At 45.4% G+C, this 17,766-nt stretch overlaps 2 protein-coding genes across 3 annotated transcripts in view; both read left to right on the top strand.

Annotated features, from left to right (window-relative positions):
• The window catches only part of SLC25A20 (solute carrier family 25 member 20), a 31,730-nt gene extending 30,633 nt beyond the window's left edge, over window positions 1–1,097 (top strand). The window contains exon 9 of the mRNA XM_061195356.1: window positions 246–1,097. Within this exon, the coding sequence (XP_061051339.1) occupies window positions 246–308 (63 nt within the window). The 3' untranslated portion in view covers window positions 309–1,097. The remainder of the gene's footprint in view (window positions 1–245) is intronic.
• A 5,619-nt stretch (window positions 1,098–6,716) lies between these two features.
• The window catches only part of PRKAR2A (protein kinase cAMP-dependent type II regulatory subunit alpha), an 84,060-nt gene continuing 73,010 nt past the window's right edge, over window positions 6,717–17,766 (top strand). For both annotated transcript variants that reach the window (XM_061196742.1, XM_061196741.1), the window contains exon 1: window positions 6,717–7,206. In XM_061196742.1, coding sequence (XP_061052725.1) covers window positions 6,954–7,206 — 253 coding nt within the window. In that variant the 5' untranslated portion in view covers window positions 6,717–6,953. The remainder of the gene's footprint in view (window positions 7,207–17,766) is intronic.

The following is a 17,766-nucleotide window of genomic DNA, read 5'->3' as shown; positions in this document are numbered from 1 at the left end:
TGTCAGGAAGATTTGCCTTTGCCTTTGCTTTGATTTCCTGGCCTGGCCATCAGAAGTGGGCAGTTGTGGGAAATGCATTTTCTTTCCCTTTTAGGAATGAGAAAGCACAGCTTGATTCTGTGACCTGGGGTGGGAGATTAGGAAGGGGTTTTGGTCCTGACAGGGCCAGTCAAGCACAGTGCTGGGGTCTCTGTGAATAGTCACAACTCCTGTTGGCTTTTCTCTTCCTTCCAACCCCTTCTCAGGCCTGTTTCCTTGGCTTTGAAGTTGCCATGAAGTTCCTTAATTGGGCCATGCCCAACTTGTGAGGCTGAAGGCTGCTCAAGGCTTCAGGATGCTGGAAGCTGTCATCGAGGAGGAACAGTGGCCAGGACTAGGCTGTCCTGAAGTGTGAGGGGAGGGGCATGGTGGGATGAGAGCTCTGTGCATGGACTTGTTGAGACCATTGTCTTAATGACATCCTCTTCCTGGTATAATTTGCCATTTTGCAACTTGAATCCACTCTTGTCAATTTAAGGGATCTCATGAGGATTTGGAGATGGAGTAAGTAGCTTCTAGACCAGATACTACCTGTGGCCAGAGTGCTATCTACTAGTTGACCACTGGCCCTACTACACCCAAAATACTCCTCGAGAAAGAGGGAATCTCAGCCTCTCACTGGAGACACTATGCATGTTTTCAGCCATCTGACCAGGAACTGGGGCCTTCTTTGATTCCTAGCCAGGAACACTCACCAGATTTCCAGGGTATCATCTAATCCTGGCCTGCACATGGGAATGTGGACTTGAGGCCCACATCTGTCTGTCCAAGTGGACTGAGCAAATGTGCCTAGGGGCAGATAGCCTGTTAACAGTCAGGTTTGTTTTTTTTTTTTAATGCATGCGAGTAATCAAAATTAAAACTAGAGTAGCCTAATTTCCAGGAGTAGGTGGAGAGTTTTCCCTCCTACACAGTGAGGAGGAGAATTTTGAACCAACAGTCCCAGCTTGCTAGGATAAGTGAGAAAGCCCAGGGTGTAGGAAGGCTCTTTTTACACACTCTTGTCTCATGAGAGCGCCCTATTTTAACAGGAAATAATAAATATTGTTTCTAATTTTTGCATTGTGTGAAATTTTTTTCTTTTGATTCTGGGTCATTTCAGCAAGCAGCCTCTGTGGCCTTGGTGGAGGCTGTTAGGGATCCAGTATCCTTCCCTGGTTGCTTCAGGCAGGGGTTCTAGCAAGAGAAAGAGGAGGAAGTTTTGGCCAGCCCAGCCTTCCCTGACTGCCCCAGCTCCAGCTGCTGGAGGGTGAGGTGGGGTGGGGTGGGATGGGGCAACTTGATTGGTAACTGTTCCCATAGCTCTCAGTGCAAGCCTGGCATGCAGGCCCCCACAGGGCCGAGCCTACAGCCCATCCTTTCATTCTTTCACCTCTCTGCCCTCAGCCATGGGTGTCTTAGCTAACGGATGGAGAGTCAATTGTTCTAAAAGGCCAAAAGCAATCCTGAGTTTTCATATGCACTTTGGGGTCACTGTGTGATCTGATGTCTGGCATTACTAATCAGGCTGATGATGATGACCAGGTGCAGCCGGAGGAGGTGAGGGAGTCAGAATGGAGAGTCACCAGCTAGTCTGTTCTTGGCTGGGGGAGGGAGAGGCTACCAGAGCTGGGCTTCTCTGGTGTTGTCCCATCTGGCAGTCACAGTTCTGGCACTTCCCGCCTCGCTGCAGCTGCACAGAGATCCTTGGACTTTGGCTTTAGAGCTATCACTCAGTGTAACTGGGTGAGAGGGGAAGGGACCCACCCCCATCTGGGAGTGGGTGTGGCCAACCTGGCTGGAAGCTGAAGATTTGGGGGTTTAAGGAAGGAGGATTTATTTCTGGGAAGATATTTCTGGATGATGGTCAAGTAAAAAAATAACAGTTTTTGGGATGAAAATTGTGTGCACTCTGCCTGGGAAGATTAATTCAGTGTTATGCTTTTCCCCTCTCATGCTGCAGGATATCTTTGTGTAATCTCTCACTGATTTGGAGATGGCCACATATGTGTCTCCTGGAGCTCTTCTCTGCACTGCCCAGTCCTTGAGACAGTCCTGAAACCTCGGCCTTTTCCCGGGACCTCCTGTGAGTGCATTTGCATTCTAACCAAATGCCAGCCATTCCCATGGCTCAGGATCACTTTTACAGTCTCTGCTTCTGGATAATTTACCCTTTGAAACAGCTTCCATTTTAAAATGGAATATTTTGATTCCTTGATATTAGTGATGGTAGATTCTTCTACTCCTTTGGGTATTCAATAGATGTTAAGTCAAATAAGGAAGTGCCTGGAGGCATATTTGTGAAGGGAGCAGAGCAGATGGTGAGTAACTCCCTCCTGGCTGGCACTTTCTGTTTATGATGCACTTTGAAATGCCACCTGTTCCTGATATATCTCTTCTCTCCCTGACGGGGGGGTACGGGTAGGGGAGAGATTGGGGCCCTCCTAAGCAATTTCTTGGACTGTCACAGACAGCCTTAAGTAGAAGCCAGTGATTGTTACAACAGCCAGCCAGTGATAACAGCCTCATCCAGGCACAAAGAAGAGTATAATTGGGTCAAAGGTAAAGGACAGAGGGCAGGTTGTTTTAACCTCAGCCTATTAGAAGCAATAGTAGCACCATTTCTGCCGTAAGGTCATAGCATCTCTACCCAGAGTTCTTTCACCACAATTCTTTTGAGGCTAGAACCCCTTATTCCTTTTCCAGCCGCTTCATGGATCCATTCTCATCTCTTTACCCCATGTAACTCAGTGTTTAATGGGTAGGGATTTATACCCCCATTTTCAGATGTGGAAGCCAAAGCTCAGACAGGATAAACTGATCTACCAAGATCATTGGCAAATTGATAACAGAGTGTGGACAATAGAGTGGTGTCTGGGTGTCCACAGGCCTGAAGAAAGGCTTGTGATGCTATCAGAGGCTGTCCCCAGACTGCTTGACCTAAACTCCAAGAGGCCTGTCTGTACTGTAGGGTCAAAGCCCAGGCAGCTGGCCTGTGAGTCAGGCTAGGGGTGGCACACGGAGTCCCAACAGGCACTGGGAAGGCCCCAGGGCCAAGTGCTCACTGAGGGCTCCTTTTTCTGCTTTCTTTGCTCTAGTCAGCATGCAGGCCTGTAGCTCTCCAGCCAGGCTCTCCCTTGCTTCCCAGGTTCTGTCCTTGCCCTGAGACGCCTAGAGGCAGACCCTAGGTCCACTGCAGAGACTGACACTTTCTCAGGACGGTGTCCCAGGGAGGGGCTGGCTCTTAGATGCAGAAATAGGCAGCCCAGGAATTAACTGCTCCCTTGAGCATGGACGCTTGTTAAAATAACTGGACCAAAGGCAGTGGCCTCATGGGGGCGGCATTATGAAGGCTGAAATACAGCTTGGGTTAGGGCAGAGGAAATATAGCCCACTTCCCCACTCCCCCCTGTCCACTAGAGGCTAATGGACACTTCTAAGGCAAAATAGAAACTGATGGTGGTAGATAATAAACATCCTGGTAGGACTGGACCAGGGAGCTGGCATGTAGAGGTGGTCAGGTGACCAACAGGTCCCAGGAGATGGGTGGGGGACTGGAGGGGCATAGAGAAGCAGCCCCTTTGGGCAGAGAAGAGGGAGGTGTTCCTGCTGGGGCTGAGTCCTCCACGTAGGTAGAGGGCATCAGAGGGCAGAAAGTGTGTAAACCAGGGGGCCTGGGCCAAGAGCAGGCTGTCTTCCAGAGAAGTCTGGGGGAGAATGGGCATCTACCTTCTTCCTGGAAGGAGAGGAAAAAAACCTTTTAAATAATAAACCTGTCAAGAGTACGTGAAACGGGGCGGGGGAGGAATAAATTGGGAGATTGGGACTGACATATACACACTACTATATATAAAATAGATAACTAATAAGAACCTGCTGTATAGCACAGGGAACTCTACTCAATACTCTGTAATGGCTTATATGGGAAAAGAATCTTAAAAAAAATAAAGAGTACATGAAACAACTGTTTCATTGGAAATAGCAGTTGGTACCCTACCCACGTTCATTTTCACCAGACTCACTGCTCTTGGACTAGACATGTGCCCCACCTGTGTTACTCAGCATAGTTGTGAACACTTCTGAGAACTGGCCCCATCGTGTCCATGTCTGCCTGAGGTTGGTGATGTGGCAGTCTGTGCAAGATGATGACTACATGCTGGGTAGTGAGTAGGACTGGGGTAGGCTGAGTGCCTGTCAGGGCTCTAGGGCCTCCTTTTCTCTACCATGGATGCTGTATTTCTCTTGCTTTCGAGGGTCTCTGCTCTTGACCTTTTCTACCCACCATTACTTGCTGTTGGCAGCTGTTTCCCAGTTACTGGCTGCCTGTGGGTTTGGTTGCCATGGTAACCCCCAGTGGTGCAGCTGAACAGGCTTGAATGAAGGTGGTCCTAGAAGGGTAAGGGTAGAAGATGGGGGCTCAGGCCCCTTGTATTCTCTCTTGTTCCAGGGCCCTATTCTTTTGCCAACTCAACTGGGCATTCATGAAGGCCCTTGGGACTCCCCTTGCTATTGAAGGGTTTCCCAGAAGGGGCAGAGATAGATCCCTGCTCTGGGGACCAGGTGCAAGGGGAGGGGAGTCAAGTTGGACCTGGAGGCTGGCTCTCCATCCTTACTCTGAGGCTGGTCTGTGGAGACAGGTAAGGAGCAGCTATGGGGTTCCTGATTTCAGTGGCCGTCATTTCCTCCAGGTCTAAGGATGCCTTTGAATGCCATGTTTGCTAGATGGATGGATGGCCAAGCTGTGGGGTACCTGAGAACAAGTCAGGAGGAGCAACCTTCTGGCAGAGGCTGTCAGGGGTTCCTTGGAGTGACGGGGAGAACCTGCCTGCAGCCAGCTCTGTTGTCAGTCCTGGAGTAGCCTCCTCCTACCCTATTTTGCAACTGAAGTTGGAGTCCTAGCTGTACAGGTGCCCGTCCCCCTGTCAAACATGTAAAGCCTGACAAATGGGCCAACTAGAGAGTGGAGCTGTGAATTTGCCTTTCCAAAGGGTTAGTGGTAGGACTGCTTGAAGTGGGTCAGATCCTCAGGTATGGCAGTGCAGTGGGAGTCCCATCCAGGTTTCCTGGGCATGGGCTGACTCCTGGAAAACTTGGAAGGGTCAGTCTACCCACGAGCAGAGAAGAGTTGAGGTACTCTGTCCCTCCAGCTCCTCATTGCTTGTCCTTAGTGAAGTCTTCACATTCTGAGATCAGAAGCATAGCTTTGAAGCAAAGGATCCTAGTTCTGAGCCTGAGGTCAGGAGAGCAGTTTCACTGGCTCTTCTTGCTGTGTGGAAAGTTATCATTCATTCATTCATTCATTCAGTAAATCTTCTCCAAGACTGTGCAGTAAGGACCCAGCAAGGAACAAGTTGGACTCTACCCCTTCCCTAACAGAGTTGATGGTCCAGGACTCCTCCCAGGAGTCAAGAAACTTGTTCAGGGAGACACTGCTGTTTAGAATCACAGGCTTACCTGGCCTAGAGCTTGGGTGGCTTCTGCATCAGTGGGGATCGGGTATTCCTGCTTCTAGAAGCTCAGTTCCCAGAAGCACTGAACTCCTGGTTGTGTGCCAAGCCAATATGAGAGGTCCAAGTGAGGATTTTAATTAATACTGGGTAATTACTAGGTGGAGCTTAACCATCCCAAATGCCTTACCAGGTTCCCAAGGCTACATCTAGTCACTTTCTGGCTGGGCCCAGCAAAGAGATGGAGGACTTTGTCCTATGCCTACTGGGCCTTTGGTCAGTACCTAGGCTGTGGTATGGACATACCAGGAAGGTTTCCACCTTTTTCTATTCCTTTCCAATCTGGTGTGGGTGAAGGGGCAGCTTGGGAAATAGCATGGCCTCTCCAGTTTGCCTTTGCCCTCTCCCCAGGGGCAAAGGATAACAGTGCCTTGTGGTCTGCTCAACACCATCAAGCAATGCTGGCCCAGGGCCCAGGGTGGAGTATGGGGAGAGTAGGGGTGTGCAGACCTAGTCCTGGGAATCCTGGTGGGAATGCTCAAGAGGAGAAACAGGCACAGTGGTCGTTCCTGCCCTGGGCCTTTATTCCCTTTTCTCAAGGAACATGTTTGGCCTACTGAGTTCTTCCAGTCTTATTTATCTGCCTTTGGCTCCCAAATTACTATATCACTGAAACTCCTACTACCTACAAGGGCTTCCTCCTTTGACATCTCACAGACTTCCTGCCGGACTTCTGAGGGTCCTATGGTCATGCCACTATGCCACCCAGCGGTCAGGGTGGTTCTGACTTTACCATGCCTTTGCTCTTGCTGTCCTCTATGCCCACATGGCTTTCCTCCAGATCTTCCTGTGGTTAGATCCTGCCCAGGCCTCGCAGTCAGCTTGAATGTACCCCCCTAAAGTGGGCCCTCTTGTTTTCCACCATAGCCGGAGCCACACTGGGGTGGTAATGTGCATGCTTGCATCTGGCTCTCAGCTGTGTCCCTGGAGCCTAGTAAGGGCTGGCAAACGGTTGGATTTTAGAGTGTATTGAAAGAAGAAATGAAAGGTGAGAGGCACTAACGACGCCGCTTAGCGGGTAGACCACTCATTTCCTGCCCCTGGACCGGAGACTGCCCGGGCAGCCGGGCTGGCGGCCGGCCCACTGGCGCACGCGCACTGAGGTCCGGCGCTCGGCGGGAGCGCGCACGCCCGCGGCCGCGTGCGTCACAACCCGGGCTCCCGCCCCGCCCATCCAGCTCGCCCGCCTGTCTGTGCCGGAGGCGGCGGCGGCTGCCTAGTGACAGCGGCGGCGGCACCAGGCCAGCCGGAGCAGCGTAGGGTGGTGCGGCCCGGAAGCGCACACCCGGACAAAGGGCGGCGTGGCGCGAGGAAGACCCGACCCGGGTCGCGCGTGAGGGGATCTCGCGGGCGCGGGGCGAGAGGCCGGCGTGAGGGAGCGCCCAGGCGGTGGCCGCCGGCGGCCCGGTCCCGCCTGCCGCCGCCGGCATGAGCCACATCCAGATCCCGCCCGGGCTCACAGAGCTGCTGCAGGGCTACACCGTGGAGGTGTTGCGGCAGCAGCCGCCCGACCTCGTCGACTTCGCGGTGGACTACTTCACCCGCCTGCGCGAGGCCCGCTCCAGAGCCTCCACCCCGCCCGCCGCCCCTCCTTCCGGCTCCCAGGGTCTAGAGCCCGGCCCTGGCCTTGTCGCCGATGCGATCACGGACAGCGAGTCGGAAGACGAAGAGGACTTGGACGGTAGGCGGAGGGCTGGGCCGAGGTTCGCGGTGGGGGGGACGGAGGGAGCGGTGCCGAGGGTCTCTAGAGACCCAGGAGGGGCTGCTGGGGGCCAGGCCCGCCACACTGGGCCGTGGGACCTTGAAGCCCTCGAGCGGAGTTTGTCCGGATTCCCCCAGCCGCCGGCGTGAGCGCGGCGTGCGCCACTTCCAAATTGAGCTCGGCGGTCCTGCGAGCTCTAGAGCGCACAGAGCGAGTTGTGAGGTTCAGCTCGAGGGAAACGTGCGCGCTTTCGGCCCGCGTGCTGGCGCGGGGCCCGAGGGGCGTGGAGCCCACGGCCGCCTCGCCTCGGCTGGAGACCCTTCACGCAGTTTCGTTCCGAAGAGAACATTCACATCCACTGATTCGTATTTCCTAACGAGGACGGTAACTTTGGAAAGAATTCATTTTGTGAAAAGTTATTGTGAAAAACTTTAAGCATAGACAAAAATAGGAAAGGTGAAATGAACCTTCTATATGCCAATACCCACATTACACAGTTGAAATATCTGTCAGAAATGTTTCATTTGTACCTTTTTTTTCTCCTTTGCTGAAGAATTTTAAAGCATATCCCAGTATTTCACCCTTGAATACTTGAATATGCATTTCTTAATGTTGACCCTGGGTATATATATATATTTTTTAATTTGGCTAAAATGATTGGATCAAATTTGGTGAGGGTAAACAATAACTTTTTTTCGCATATGGGGTGCAGGAAAGAAGACAAGTAACACTTGTACATCTGATTTAAGCAAGATTGTCAAAAAGCATTTCCATTTTCCGTGATTGCTTCAACATAGGCTTTGTCAATTTAATAGAATTACCCTACTTTTGAACAGCCAAAATTTAACAAAACAATGAAAACATTTGAGAGGCAAAGTTAGAGTCTTAGTGTTACTGGATCATACTGAAAAAACCCAACAACCTAGTTCTGAGTTGAATCCACATTCAGGTTAGGCTGGCAGAGAGTTAATTATTGGTCATCGCTGTTGGACGTTGTAAGCTTCAGTGTTCTGGACAACTTCCCTAAGTTTATTCATGCTAAGAGTGGAGATTTCTCTACCGTGTTTCCCTTGACTTAATGCACATTAAATTAAGAGTTTTTCACCTTAAACCTGGAAATCAGAAGTTATTTTCCAAATCTCTGTCACAGAATTGCTTTGTGGTCTAAGACAAGCTGTGGAACCTGTTTGATTTCAAATTTACTTATCTTTAAAATAGGGTTCGTGACAACAATCTCACAACAGTCTCAACAATTTCACTGTCATAACAATAAATCACAAAGCTGTAACTTGCTTTGCAACAATTTTTATTTACACAAAACATTAGTATTTTAGCTATTAGTCCCAGATGAGTAAAACAGAGTTTACAAGTTTTGTGTTATGTCTTCTTTCTTTGTCATCTTTAATATCTTTTTCAAAGTTGAATTGACTTAAATCTTTGTAACCCTGTGCTTTATTTTATTGGTATTTAAATTTTTTGTTTGTTTATATCTCTTCAGTGACTGTGCTAAGTATATTATAGAAATCAACACAAGGTGAACTTCTATTTACAGATAATAACTTAAAAATACATGGCACACAGTGAGATACCACTTCACACCCATGAGGATGACTATTATGAAAAAAAGAAAGAAAACTTGAGGGTTCTAATTCCTCCCCATCCTTGTCAACACTCACTATCTTTATTATTATAGCCAGCCTAGTGGGTAGGAAGTATTATAGTACCTCACTGTAGTTTTGCTTTGCAGTTCCATAATGATGTTGAGCATCTTTCCATGTGTTTGTTGGTCATTTGTGTATCTTCTTTGAAGAAATGTCTATTCCGAGCCTTTGTCCATTTTTTAATTGGTTTATTTGTGTGTTTTTTTTGTTTTGTTTTGTTTTTTAATTATTTATTTATTTATTTATTTATGGCTGCATTGGGTCTTCGTTGCTGTGCGTGGGCTTTCTCTAGTTTTGGCGAGCGGGGGCTACTCTTTGTTGCGGCACGCGGGCTTCTCATTGTGGTGGCTTCTCTTGTTGTGGAGCACGGGCTCTAGGCACACACGCTTCAGTAGTTGTGGCACGTGGGCTCAATAGTTGTGACTTGCGGGCTCTAGAGCGCAGGCTCAGTAGCTGTGGCGCATGGGCTTAGTTGCTCCGCGGCATGTGGGAGCTTCCCGGACCAGGGCCCGAACCTGTGTCCCCTGCATTGGCAGGCGGATTCCCAACCACTGCACCACCAGGGAAGTCCCTATCTGTGTTTTTATTATTAAGTTGTAAGTGTTCTCTGTATATTCTAAACAAATCCTTTATCAGATATATGACTTTAAAATATTTTCTGTCATTTAGTGGGTTGTTTTACTTTTGTTTTTATATAAATTTATTTATTTATGTATTTGGCTGTGTTGGGTCTTAGTTGTGGCACGCGGGATCTTCGTTGCGGCATGCAGGATCTATCATCGCAGTGTGCGGGCTTCTCTCTAGTTGTGGTGCATGGGCTCTAGAGCACGCGGACTCAGTACTTGTGGCGTGCAGGCTCTCTAGTTGTGGCGCGCGGATTTACTCTCTCCAGTTGTGGTGTGCGGGTTTTCTCTCGCCAGTTGTGGTGTGCGGGCTCCAGAGCGTGTGGGCTCTATAGTTGTTGTGCGGGGGCTCCAGAGTGCGTGGGCTCTGTAGTTTGCTGCACAAGAGCTCTCTAGTTGAGGCGCGTGGGCTCAGTAGTTGCCCTGTGGAATGTGGGATTTTAGTTCCCTGACCAGGGATCAAACCCGTGTCCACTGTGTTGGAAGGAGGGTTCTTTACCACTGGACCACCAGGGAAGTTCCACTTCATTCTTTTATATGTGGGTATCCAGTTGTTCCAGCACCACTTATTAAAAAGACTATTCTGGGACTTCCCTGGTGGCGCAGTGGTTAAGAATCTGCCTGCTAGTGCAGGGGACACGGGTTTGATCCCTGGTCCCGGAAGATCCCACATGCCTTGGAGCAGCTAAGCCTGTGTGCCATAGCTAGTGAGCCTGCGCTCTAAGCCCGCGAGCCACAACTACAGAGCCTGTGTGCCACGACTGCTGAAGCCTGTGCACCCTAGAGCCCACGTGCCACAACTACCGAAGTCCCTGTGCTCTAGAGCCCGCATGCTGCAACTACTGAAGCCCGCACGCCTAGAGCCTGTACCCTGCAACAAGAGAAGCCACCACGATGAGAAGCCCGTGCACTGCAACGAAGAGTAGCCCCCGCTCACTGCAACTAGAGAAAGCCCGCACGCAGCAACAAAGACCCAACACAGCCAAAAAAACCAAAAAAAAACCCAAAAAAATTAAAATAAAAAGACTATTCTTTCCCCATTTAATTGTCTTGGTACTCTTGTTGAAAATCAATTGACTGTAAATGTGAGAGTCTGTTTTGAACTCTCAGTTCTATTCCATTGATCTATATATCTGTCTGTGTGCCACTACTACACTGTTTGATTACTGTAGATTTGTGGTAGTTTTGGAATCAGGAAATGTGAATTCTCCAACTTTGTTCTTTTTCAAAGTTGTTTTGGCTATTTGCAGTTCCATATGAATTTTAGGATTAGTTTGTCAATTTCTGCAAAGAGGCCATCTGGGATTTTGACAGAAATTGCATCGAATTTGTAGATTAATTTGGAGAGTATTGCCTTTTTACAACGTTAAGTCTTCTGATCTATGAGTATGGGATGTCTTCCCATTTATTTAGATCTTCTTTAATTTCTAAATTAAAGAACTACAAATGTTTGATTGGTTCAATATGGTGGAGTAGAAGGACGTGCTCTCACTCCCTCTTGCGAGAGCACCGGAATCACAACTAACTGCTGCACAGTCATCGACAGGAAGACACTGGAATTCACCAAAAAAGATACCCCACATCCAAAGACAAAGGAGAAGCCACAATGAGACCGTAGGAGGGGCGCAATCACAATAAAATCAAATCCATAACTGCTGGGTGGGTGACGCACAAACTGGAGAACACTTATACCACAGAAGTCCACCCATTGGAGTGAAGGCTCTGAGCCCCACGTCAGGCTTCCCAACCTGGGGGTCCGGCAAAGGGAGGAGGAATTCCTAGAGAATCAGACTTTGAAGGCTAGTGGGATTTGATTGCAGGACTTCGACAGGACTGGGGGAAACAGAGATTCCACTCCTGGAGGACACACACAAAGTAGTGTGCACATCGGGACCCAGGGGAAGGAGTAGTGACCCCATAGGAGACTGAACCAGACCTACCTGCTAGTGTTGGAGGGTCTCCTGCAGAGGCAGGGGCGTCTGTGTCTCACCATGAGGACAAGGACACTGGCAGCAGAAGTTCTGGGAAGTACTCCTTGGCGTGAGCCCTCCCAGAGTCCGCCATTAGCCCCACCAAAGAGCCTGGGTAGGCTCTAGTGTTGGGTCGCCTCAGGCCAAACCACCAACAAAGAGGGAACCCAGCCCCACCCATCAGCAGACAAGTGGATTAAAGTTTTACTGAGCTCTGCCCACCAGAGCAACAGCCAGCTCCACCCACCACCAGTCCCTCCCATCAGGAAACTTGCACAAGCCTCTTAAATAGCCTAATCCACCAGAGGGCAGACAGCAGAAGCAAGAAGAACAGTCCTGCAGCCTGTGGAACAAAAACCACATTCACAGAAAGATAGACAAGATGAAAAGGCAGAGGGCTATGTACCAGATGAAGGAACAAGATAAAACCCCAGAAAAACAACTAAATGAAGTGGAGATTGGCAACCTTCCAGAAAAAGAATTCAGAATAATGATAGTGAAGATGATCCAGGACCTCAGAAAAAGAATGGAGGCAAAGATCGAGAAGATGCAAAAAATGTTTAACAAAGACCTAGAAGAATTAAAGAACAAACAAACAGAGAGGAACAATACAATAACTGAAATGAAAACTACACTACAAGGAATCAATAGCAGAATAACTGAGGCAGAAGAATGGATAAGTGACTTGGAAGACAGAATGGTGGAATTCACTGCTGCGGAACAGAATAAAGAAAAAAGAATGAAAAAAAATGAAGACAGCCTAAGAGACCTCTGAGACAACATTAAACGCAACAACATCCGCATTATAGGGGTCCCAGAAGGAGGAGAGAGAGAAAGGACCAGAGAAAATATTTGAAGAGATTATAGTCGAAAATTTCCCTAACATGGGAAAGGAAATAGCCACCCAAGTCCAGGAAGCGCAGAGAGTCCCATACAGGGTAAACCCAAGGAGAAACATGCCGAGACACGTAGTAATCAAATTGGCAAAAATTAAAGACAAAGAAAAATTATTGAAAGCAGCAAGGGAAAAATGACAAATAATATACAAGGGAACTCCCATAAGGTTAGCAGCTGATTTCTCAGCAGAAACTCTACAAGCCAGAAGGGAGTGGCATGACATATTTAAAATGATGAAAGGGAAGAACCTACAACCAAGATTACTCTACCCAGCAAGGATCTCGTTCAGATTCGATGGAGAAATCAAAAGATTTACAGACAAGCAAAAGCTAAGAGAATTCAGCACCGTCAAACCAGCTCTACAGCAAATGCTAAAGGAACTTCTCTGAGAAACACAAGAGAAGAAAAGGACCTACAAAAACAAACCCAAAACGATTAAGAAAATGGTAATAGGAACATACATATCGATAATTACCTTAAACGTGAATGGATTAAATGCTCCAACCAAAAGAGACAGGCTTGCTGAATGGATACAAAAACAAGACCCATATATATGCTGTCTACAAGAGACCCACTTCAGACCTAGGGACACATACAGACTGAAAGTGAGGGGATGGAGAAAGATATTCCATGCAAATGGAAATCAAAAGAAAGCTGAGGTAGCAGTACTCATATCAGATAAAATAGACTTTAAAATAAAGAATGTTACAAGAGACAAGGAAGGACACTACATAATGATCAAGGGATCAATCCAAAAAGAAAATATAACAATTATAAATATATATGCACCCAACATAGGAGCACCTCAATACATAAGGCAACTGCTAACAGCTCTAAAAGAGGAAATCGACAATAACACAATAATAGTGGGGGATTTTAACACCTCACTTACACCAATGGACAGATTATCCAAACAGAAAATTAATAAGGAAACACAAGCTTTAAATGACACAATAGACCAGATAGATTTAATTGATATTTATAGGACATTCCATCCAAAAACAGCAGATTACACTTTCTTCTCAAGTGCGCACAGAACATTCTCCAGGATAGATCTCACATCTTGGGTCACAAATGAAGCCTCAGTAAATTTAAGAAAATTGAAATCATATCAAGCATCTTTTCTGACCACAACGCTATGAGATTAGAAATCAATTACAGGGAAGAAAGACGTAAAAAACACAAACACATGGAGGCTAAGCAATTCGTAACTAAATAACCAAGAGATCACTGAAGAAATCAAAGAGGAAATCAAAAAATACCTAGAGACAAATGACAATGAAAACACGACGATCCAAAAGCTATGGGATGCAGCAAAAGCAGTTCTAAGAGGGAAGTTTATAGCAATACAAACCTACCTCAAGAAACAAGAAATCTCAAATAAACAATCTAACCTTACACCTAAAGGAACTAGAGAAAGAAGAACAAACAAAACCCAAAGTTAGTAGAAGGAAAGAAATCATACAGATCAGAGCAGAAATAAATGAAATAGAAACAAAGAAAACAATAGCAAAGATCAATAAAACTAAAAGCTGGTTCTTTGAGAAGATAAACAAAATTGATAAACCATTAGCCAGACTCATCAAGAAAAAGAGGGAGAGGACTCAAAACAATAAAATTAGAAATGAAAAAGGAGAAGTTAAACAGACACCGCAGAAATACAAAGCATCCTAAGAGACTACTACAAGCAACTCTATGCCAATAAAATGGACAACCTGGAAGAAATGGACAAATTCTTAGAAAGGTATAGCCTTCCAAGACTGAACCAGGAAGAAATAGAAAATATGAACAGACCAGTCACAAGTAATGAAATTGAAACTGTGATTAAAAATCTTCCAATCTCGAAACAAATGTCCAGGACCACATGGCTTCACGGGTGAATTATATCAAACATTTAGAGAAGAGCTAACACCCATCCTCCTCAAACTTCCAAAAAATTGCAGAGGAGGGAGCACTCCCAGATTCATTCTATGAGGCCACCATCACCCTGATACCAAAACCAGACAAAGATACTACAAAAAAAGAAAATTATAGACCAATATCACTGATGAATATAGATGCAAAAATCCTCAACAAAATACTAGTAAACAGAATCCAACAACACATTAAAAGGATCATACACTATGATCAAGTGGGATTTATCCCAGGGATGCAAGGATTCTTCAATATACGGCAATCAATCAGTGTGATACACCATACTAACAAATTGAAGAATAAAAACCATATGATCGTCTCAATAGATGCAGAAAAAGCTTTTGACAAAATTCAACACCCATTTATGACAAAAACTCTCCAGAAAGTGGGCATAGAGGGAACCTACCTCAACATAATAAAGGCCATATATGACAAACCCACAACAAACATCATTCTCAATGGTGAAAAACTGAAAGCATTTCCTCTAAGGTCAGGAACAAGACAAGGATGTCCACCTCACCACTATTATTCAACATAGTTTTGGAAGTCCTAGCCATGGCAATCAGAGAAAACAAAGAAATAAAAGGAATACAAATTGGAAAAGAAGAAGTAAAACTGTCGCTGTTTGCAGATGTCATGATACTATACGTAGAGAATCCTGAAGATGCCACCAAAAAGCTACTAGAGGGGGCTTCCCTGGTGGTGCAGTGGTTGGGAGTCTGCCTGCTAATGCAGGGGACGCGGGTTCGAGCCCTGGTCTGGGAGGATCCCACATGCCGCGGAGCAACTGGGCCCGTGAGCCACAACTACTGAGCATGTGCGTCTGGAGCCTGTGCTCCGCAACGAGACAGGCCACGATAGTGAGAGGCCCGCGCACCGTGATGAAGAGTGGCCCCCGCTTGCCGCAACTGGAGAAAGCCCTCGCACAGAAACGAAGACCCAACACAGCCAAAAATAAATTAATTAATTAATAAAAAAAAGTGACATTCTTTAGATTTGCAATAATACTAAAACTTCTTTGAAAATAATTCATTGTTCTGTTGGTTTAGTTGATGTAAAACCCTAGAGAACTTGTAAACAAACAAACAAAAAAAAGCTACTAGAGGTAATCAATGAATTTGGTAAAGTTGCAGGATACAAAATTAAAGAAATCTCTTGCATTCCTATACACTAATGATGAAAAGTCTGAAATAGAAATTAAGGAAACACTCCCATTTACCATTGCAACAAAAAGAATAAAATACCTAGGAATAAACCTACCTAGGGAGACAAAAGACCTGTATGCAGAAAACTGTAAGACACTGATGAAAGAAATTAAAGATGATACAAACAGATGGAGAGATATACCATGTTCTTGGATTGGAAGAATCAATATTGTGAAAATGACTATACTACCCAAAGCAATCTACTGATTCAATGCAATCCCTATCGAATTACCAGTGGCATTTTTTACAGAACTAGAACAAAAAATCTTAAAATTTGTATGGAGACACAAAAGACCCCGAATAGCCAAAGCAGTCTTGAGGGAAAAAAACAGAGCTGGAGGAATCAGACTCCCTGACTTCAGACTATACTACAAAGCTACAGTAATCAAGACAATATGGTACTGGCACAAAAACAGAAATATAGATCAGTGGAACAGGATAGGAAGCCCAGAGATAAACCCACACAGCTACGGTCAACTAATCTATGACAAAGGAGGCAAGGATACACAATGGAGAAAAGACAGTCTCTTCAATAAGTGGTGCTGGGAAAACTGGACAGCAACATGTAAAAGAATGAAATTAGAACACTCCCTAACACCATACACAAAAATAAACTCAAAATGGATTAGAGACCTAAATGTAAGACTGGGCACTATAAAACTCTTAGAGGAAAACATAGGAAGAACACTCTTTGACATAATTCACAGCAAGATCTTTTTTGATCCACCTCCTAGAGTAATGGAAATAAAAACAAAAATAAACAAATGGGACCTAATGAAACTTAAAAGCTTTTGCAAAGCGAAGGAAACTACCAACAAGACAAATGGGAGAAAATATTTACAAACAAATCAACAGACAAAGGATTAATCTCCAAAAACTGCTCACGCAGCTCAATATTAAAAAAAAAACAACCCAATCCAAAAATGGACAGAAGACCTAAATAGACATTTCTCCAAAGAAGATATACAGATGGCCAAGAAGCACATGAAAAGCTGCTCAACATCACTAATTACTAGAGAAATGCAAATCAAAACTACAATGAGATATCACCTCACACCAGTTAGAATGGGCATCATCAGAAAATCTACAAACAACAAATGCTGGAGAGGGTGTGGAGAAAAGGGAACCCTCTTGTACTGTTGGTGGGAATGTAAATTGATACAGTCACTCTGGAGAACAGTATGGAGGTTCCTTAGAAAACTAAAAATAGTATTACCATATGACCCAGCAATTTCACTACTGGGCATCTACCCAGAGAAAACCATAATTCAAAAAGACACATGCACCCCAATGTTCATTGCAGCACTATTTACAATAGCCAGGTCATGGAAGCAACCTAAATGCCCATCGACAGATGAATGGATGAAGAAGATGTGGTACATATATACAATGGAATATTACTCAGCCATAAAAGGGAACGAAATTGGGTCATTTGTAGAGACGTGGATGAATCTAGAGACTGTCATACAGAGTGAAGTAAGTCAGAAAGAGAAAAACAAATATCGTATATTAACGCATATATGTGGAAACTAGAAAAATAGTACAGATGAACCAGTTTGCAGGACAGAAATTGAGACACAGATGTAGAGAACAAACATATGGACACCAAGGGGGGAAAGTGGCGGGGGTGGCGGTGGTGGTGGTGTGATGAATTGGGAGATTGGGATTGACATATATATACTAATATGTATAAAATGGATGACTAATAAGAACCTGCTGTATAAAAATATAAATGAAATAAAATTCAAAAATTCAAAAAAGAAAAGAACTACAAATGTTTTGTGGTTCTCAGAATATAAGTTTTGCACTTCTTTTGTTAAATTTATTCCTAAGTAATTTATTCCTTTTGGTGTGATTGTAAATGGAATTGTTTTCTTAATTTCATTTTCAGATTGCTCATTGCAAGTGTATAGAAATACAGTTAATTTTTCAAATATTGACCTTGTATCTTGCAGCCTTGCTGAACTTGTTTATTAGTTTTGTAGTTGTTTAGTGGATTCCTTAGGATATTTCCCCAGCATTTTTTATTGCACAGTATATATCACATAACAGTAGGAGTTGGTCTAAATTGCATTAGTGGAACTTTTTTGGGACTTGCTTAACAATAATATTCCTGCAGTTCACATATCTGGATCTTTCCTCAGGATTTTGACACTGTTGAACCAGCCCCCTTTGAAACTGCCTCCCTCCTTGGCATCTGTGTCTTTATTCCCCTTGGTCTTCATCCACCACTTGGCCTCCTTTCTGCCCTTTAAATGTTTGTTGATGA

This window comes from Eubalaena glacialis, chromosome 7, assembly GCF_028564815.1.
Source record: "Eubalaena glacialis isolate mEubGla1 chromosome 7, mEubGla1.1.hap2.+ XY, whole genome shotgun sequence".
NCBI lineage: Eukaryota > Metazoa > Chordata > Mammalia > Artiodactyla > Balaenidae > Eubalaena > Eubalaena glacialis.
Note: the sequence above shows the minus strand (reverse complement) of the source record. Positions and strands in the feature narration are given on the sequence as shown.